The 6487-nt window shown below is 44.4% G+C and overlaps 1 protein-coding gene across 1 annotated transcript; it reads left to right on the top strand.

Annotated features, from left to right (window-relative positions):
- Positions 1–4010: 4010 nt before the first annotated feature.
- Positions 4011–6242, top strand: LOC147061552 (zinc finger protein SNAI1-like). The gene is made up of 3 exons (XM_085913901.1): positions 4011–4394; positions 4749–5270; positions 5419–6242. Exons 1-3 carry the CDS (start codon positions 4313–4315, stop codon positions 5601–5603), a joined length of 789 nt encoding a protein of 262 aa, XP_085770027.1. The 5' UTR covers positions 4011–4312; the 3' UTR covers positions 5604–6242.
- The last annotated feature ends 245 nt before the right edge of the window (positions 6243–6487 follow it).

Genomic DNA, 6487 nt, shown 5'->3' with positions numbered 1-6487 from the left:
GCTTTTTTGCCATTCAATAAAAATGTTTTTTTTTTTTTTTTTCAGATAAAGTGCTTATCTATGAATTGCATGACATAATTTGTTGGTTTGTTACAAAAACGGAAATAAATGTTTTTCTTTATCGAGATTTGATGTAGTGATCTTGTGGCCACTCTACCTTTATGCCCTTGTTTTCTTTGGAAGAGAATGTGAGGAAGGTCATTGCAGGTCATTCCACTGAATGAGTGCCATTTGCGTACCTAAGTAATCAAATGTGTACATATAAATGCATATTATACATTGCAATACATTTAACTGTAGTAGTAGTAATCGTAGTTGTAGTAGTATTGCTGTAAACCAACATGTTTGTCTTTATTTACAAAAATGCAAAACCAAATTTTGATATTATTTATTTTCAAAATATAATGTTACTGTAGTTTGCTCAGATCAACATGCTCGTAGCAAAATTACCCATCCATCCATCCATCCATCCATCCATCCATCCATCCATCCATCCATCCATCCATCCATCCATCCATCCATCCATCCATCCATCCTTGAATTAGCTGCTCTTGATTTCTCTTGTTGCGATTCCCTTTTCGAACACTGAGTGGTGCCAGATGAAATGAAATAAGCAGTGCAAGAGCAATCATGAACCCAAAGCAGAGATTTTTTTTGCTTTTGATTGATTGATTGATTGATTGATTGATTGATTGATTGATTGATTGATTGATTGATTGATTGATTGATTGATTGGTGGGTTGGTTGGTGGGTTGGTTGGTGGGTTGGTTGGTTGGTTGGTGGGTTGGTTGGTTGGTTGGTTGGTTGGTTGGTTGGTTGGTTGGTTGGTTGGTTGGTAAAATCTAACGAATCCACCTGAATTAAACATATATTTAATTAAATAGAATAAATCCAACACCCAAAAAGAGAGAAAACTCCACCTTAACGCTCAGTTAGACCGCGCTTTATGCTTGATGTGCACTGAGCACGAAAATGGCACCCTCAGACTTTGTATTTACAAGTCATCCATGATTGAAATAACCGTCATCACGTTTTAAAAGGATTTTTCTCAAAGGCCAACATTGAACTGATGATTGCACACAATGTAACACAATCAGTATTCCTGTCAACCGTTTGTTGGAGGCTACCACGACCCTGAAGCAGCAGAACAACGTCCAAATAGCAAACATTTCATTGTAATGATCTGCTGGTGACGGATGTATTGAAAAGAAATACGATCATCTATTTGTGGGCTCTGTGTAACTAAGCTTGCGGCATTTGCTTGTATGGTGAATGGTGACCTCTGGAGTGTGGTCTGCATTATTTCAAAATGACAGTTCCAAAACTCCCATTCGGTTCATAAGTTAAATAGCAGATAGTTGTGTAAAAAGACAGGGGAAAGAAAAAAACTTCTGAAGTGCAGTTACAAATGAATTCTATGGCCTCCACCTGAAAGGGGGTATCCAAAGCCCTTCCCCCTTTAGAATCCGGCGTGTGCTACGATTAATATATTCTGTATCATCCCAGTTTTCAATTTCTCCACATCCACACATCCATACAGCACGCATGCAGGTGGGAGTGTGGGGGGCATTCCTTGGGATCCCCTTATCTTGCTCCTGCTGGCTTCACACATCACTAAACCTGCCGCGCAACACTCAAACATATGCAAAAACAACAAATGTTCACGCCATGCTCAACTATTGTTACAGCGTAGATAAGATCTGAAGCAGACATTTGATAGGTGGCGTCCAACTGAGCTCCACCAGGATGTCTTGGTTTTCTTTCAGATTCAATGAGGCAATCACATAGTAGCCAAGGCCGGCTGCACTATCATCTGAAAACGAAGTTAGCAAATGCAAATACTAGTGAGTGGTCGTTACCTGAATGGTCTGGATGTGCTAAATCTTAACAATGTGCTTGATTATTCAACATCCATCTGTTGTTGCGTGCCACCTCACTTGGCCACCTGCGCAAAAGCAGTTGTTACAACTCAAGGTGGCTTCTTTTTGAATGAAAAAAAAAAAAAGAAAATACGCAACTTGTATTGGAAAACAACAATATAATGGACTGAGAATTATAGCAACAGTTAGCGCAACAAAGCATGCAAGTAGTTTTTACTATGAATTTTAAAGTTGGGGGACAATAAAAGGGACAAGTAGTTCTGTAAACTCTTATTTCTTTGTTTAAAATACAAGAAAGACAATTTTCACAACAACAAAACATAGATTTGCCCAACTCAGTGTTATCACAGTTCATTGCCTTGAATCTTTGAGTCCTCCCAACATAAACTCAAAATTGCAATTAAATGTTAAGGTGGGCAATGGAGCAAAATATTTTACGTTTTGCTCATGAAATTTTGTTTTCTCACATTTTCAACAAACAAAAAAGAGAACTAACTGTCCTTTGTGAAACCCACATTGGTGCCATAAACGTCCATCCTCGTTTAAATGACTCTTATCCCCCAAAAATATTTCTTCACAGTGCTGTAAATCTCCATTAAACTGGTGAATGCTGAAGTTTTAAAAAAAAATGTTGCTTCTCATATGTTTACCATCCTGAATTTGTTTTAAGACGTTCTCTCAACACAAAGTGAAGTCCAAAAAAGAAAGAAGACCTATCAGCCGTTTCAACAGATTATTATGTGAGTGCGCTGTCAGGTTTAAACCCCGAGGCGACGCAGCCAAACATCTGTTGGAATCTTAAAACTTGACGTCTTCACGTCTTCTCCAGTTCACGAGGTCACTTTGACCTGGTTGCAGCACAAATCGTCTGCAGCTCGTCTGCCTACAGCCAAACTTCTCAACTCAAAGACACTGCAAAAGTGTGTAATCTAATCCTCTGTTTTCATGTGTGTGTGTGTGTGTGTGTGTGTGTGTGTGTGTGTGTGTGTGTGTGTGTGTGTGTGTGTGTGTGTGTGTGTGTGTGTGTGTGTGTGTGTGTGTGTGTGTGTGTGTGTGTGTGTGTCCCATTGTGTCTTTATTTCTATTTGGGCTGTCAAATGATATGCTTGGATCACATATATATATATTGTAAACCTCGAATTATAAAGGGCTGCTCGTCTTTCTGCTATCCAAGCCTTTAATTTTCCGTGTCATGTAGTCCACCACCTCAACAGACGAGTGACTTTCACGCGTGTCTTTGCAATTTGCTTTTTGTTTTTATTACCGTGCCCCCCCCCCCCCCACCCCCTGACCTCCAGTCTCCCTGGCGTCGGCGTCAACAAGCGTCTAACGACGTGTGAACTTTTGGGGCATGCCGTGACAATGGCGCCTATAGACAGGTGCACCCCCCACCCCAACTCGCAAACTCAGCGGGAGTTTTGCAAGCAGGACCACAGCACTGCGGCATTCCAATATACTGGCACCTGATTTGAGTCTTTACGCATGTTGCGCACTGATCCAAATGAGCTGATGGAAATAATACTGCGACTCTGATTCATGCTTATGGTTTCTGATGACTCCCAAAAAATGTGCCGTCAGTTCCAATTCCCTTTTACACACCCAAAAAAATCCGCCTTGCGGGAGATCTTTGTCACATTTCACGCTACCTGCAGCCACAATATTCGAAGCGGGCTAATGATTGCGCCTTTTTATTGTCCCTGTCAGCTGGATTCATTGAGGTGAGCTACCACGGGAAAAAAAAGCGCCACTTCCTTCCCCGCTGTGAAGAACAGAGGTTCAGTCTTTCACGTTCTTCGTTCATCTCTACGTCATACAGTGCGTCATAGCCCGGAGCAACAAGTTCACACAAAAGGGATCGTGAAATGAAAGCATCTCCAGCTCGAGCGTCACTTGGATGCCCGTTGCTCTTATTTCTCCAGTTGACAGATCATGTGTGCATTCATACACTTCAACGCCAGAACAGCAAATCTGACCGCCGACGAGACTCGCCAAAAGCTTCAAAGCCAAAGGTGGCAACTTTTTAGGAGTTGCGGAACTTGTTGCAAGCTTTTTTTTTATTTATTTTTAACAATTCACCATTGTTCCCTGTATTCATCGGCGCCCCGCCCGCGCTCATAAGTGAGCCATTAGTGGTGTGAAATGCACAATTAGATTTGCGATTTGCTGCAGCCATTCAAACATTGGGCCCCTGCGGTGAACGGAGTTTTGCGATGCTGGTCGCCTCCCGACACGCTGGGTGTGTCTTTGGGCGGGGCCGAGCCCTGCACCCACCCAGCTACTTTATTGATACTACTTGAGGGGGCGACTTCAGTGCGCGTGTTCCTCAGCACATTTTTGAACCTCGTTGGATGTTTTCTGAGTGCGTGGCTTTTCGGACTCAGCGAGCTTCTTCGTGCACCTGAGCGCGCTCCGTTTAGTTGCGACCAGAGAACATGCCCCGGTCATTCCTTGTCAAGAAGTATTTTTCAAGCAGGAAACCATGCCACTGGGAAAGCCTGCTGGACAGCCAAACTGGTATGTTGACTTGTGCAAACTTTTCTCAATGCTAACTTGTAGGGGGCTAAAACACTCATTGAAGTTGATAAAACGTTCACATTTTTGATTCATGATGGCAGCCATAGCAAGCAAGTTGTTTACATCTTCACTTTGGAGCTTAGTCAATTGTTGCTAAAAAGCAAAGTTTTGTAACAGCAAAACATTAAGTTGAATTGCCCAAGTTAAAATACAAAAGTTTGTGGCGTTGGAATTTTGAGTTAACCCAACATTATTTGCATCAAGAATGACAACAAGATTAGATTTATTAGATTTAAATTATGTAAGGACCCCTTGAAAGACATTACTTGCATTACTCTGATTTCTATTCAACAGCTGTTGTCCCAGAAAGCTTCCCACGGGCTGCCCTTCCAAATCAGAACCAGAGTTCTGCTCTCACCTGCTACCCCTCCGTCCCATTCACGCCACTGCCAGCTCCCCTTTCCCCGATCGCCCCGGCATCCTTCCCTCCGTTACCGCTCGGGCCCCTTGACCTCAGCAGCTCCCCGTTTAGCAGCAGCGGCGAGGAAGAGGAAGACAACGGCCGTTCTTCGGATCCCCCCAGCCCGGATGTTCTCCAAGGCGTCTTCCACTGCATGTACTGCAATAATACCTACAGCGACCTCACGGCACTCTCCAGCCACCAGACGTCCCACCAGGGCGTCCCACCGCTGGCCGCCGCCGAGGCGTCTGGGTCCCGGCCGGCCTTCCATTGCAAACACTGCCCCAAGGAGTACACCAGCCTGGGCGCTCTGAAGATGCACATCCGCTCACACACGTTGCCGTGCGTGTGCACTACCTGCGGCAAGGCCTTCTCCCGACCGTGGCTGTTGAGAGGACACATCCGCACGCACACAGGTTGGTCTACTGTAGTAAATGGGAGATCTATGTATGTCTGTCCGTGCGACCTGCTTTCTCATTCTTAATGAAGCCAAGTATTCTTTAGGTGGTACATGGTATAAAAGGTATCACTCCTAAACGATTAATCGATTCCTCGTTCCTTCAGGTGAGCGCCCGTTTGCTTGTCAACACTGTAACCGGGCCTTTGCCGACCGCTCCAACCTCCGGGCCCACCTGCAGACGCATTCTGAAGTGAAGAAGTACCAGTGTGGCTCCTGCTCTCGCACCTTCAGCCGCATGTCTCTGCTGCACAAACACAACGCCTCCCGATGCGGCAACCTGGCCTCATAGACCAAGCCACATTCCCAGGATCCTCCCTACTTGAGTGTTGTTGTTTTTTTTCCCTTTAATATCAGAACTGATATTTCAAAGGAGCAGCGGCCTGTCAACAGTGTGAGCATGTATGACATGAGAGCAGCTGGACATGCAGTTAAATCCCAGGAAACTCCCATTGGTGCCGGCCGGTCCGGGACTCTAACCATGCTGCAGCTGCTTGGGTGTGTTTTTGGTGCGTATGTGTGGATGGATGCCATTCCTTATTATGCATACATGGTGTGTGTGTGTGTGTGTGTGTGTGTGTGTGTGTGTGTGTGTGTGTGTGTGTGTGTGTGTGTGTGTGTGTGTGTGTGTGTGTGTGTGTGTGTGTGTGTGTGTGTGTGTGTGTGTGTGTGCGCGCGCGTGCGTGTTGAGACAGCTGACTGTGAAGGTGGGCAACAGGTGACCTCCATTCACCCGTCTTCTCGGCACCGGATGAACAGACCACTAAAGTTTGACCAAAGAGCCTTGTTTGCTTCACCAATATTTTTCTGGCATCTTAATAGTGTGTGTTTGTGTGTGTTTTTAATATTTTGCCATCACAATTTTAGGAATTTTGAAATATCTTGTACATATTTCTCACATGTAAATAAAAGCTTTGTTTTTAGAACAAAACCACATCCTATCATGTTTTTTTAAACATTCGGAGGTATTAATAAACATTTCAACAAGCATTATTGACTCCAAATGAGGTTTTCAGGACAGACGTGACAGGTTCTCAATGGGAAGATGGAGTTGTGTGCATTAATGGCAGTGGGGATGGGTTTGTGTGATGGTGAGTGATTTGGAGGAGCACCTGCACACACCTGCCGGGTTGTCTGCATGCGCTTAGACGAACACGTAAACACACAAGAGGGGGG

Source organism: Syngnathus leptorhynchus, chromosome 1 (genome assembly GCF_054491065.1).
Source record: "Syngnathus leptorhynchus isolate UIUO chromosome 1, UIUO_Slep, whole genome shotgun sequence".
NCBI lineage: Eukaryota > Metazoa > Chordata > Actinopteri > Syngnathiformes > Syngnathidae > Syngnathus > Syngnathus leptorhynchus.
Note: the sequence above shows the minus strand (reverse complement) of the source record. Positions and strands in the feature narration are given on the sequence as shown.

What these genes read in the sequence shown, in the direction of transcription:
- LOC147061552 (XM_085913901.1), top strand. Translation starts at nt 4,313, where the DNA reads ATGCCCCGGTCATTCCTTGTCAAGAAGTATTTTTCAAGCAGGAAACCA. An exon ending in CCTGCTGGACAGCCAAACTG is followed by an intron (nt 4,395 to 4,748) that starts GTATGTTGACTT and finishes TCTATTCAACAG; the next exon opens with CTGTTGTCCCAGAAAGCTTC. An exon ending in ACACATCCGCACGCACACAG is followed by an intron (nt 5,271 to 5,418) that starts GTTGGTCTACTG and finishes TCGTTCCTTCAG; the next exon opens with GTGAGCGCCCGTTTGCTTGT.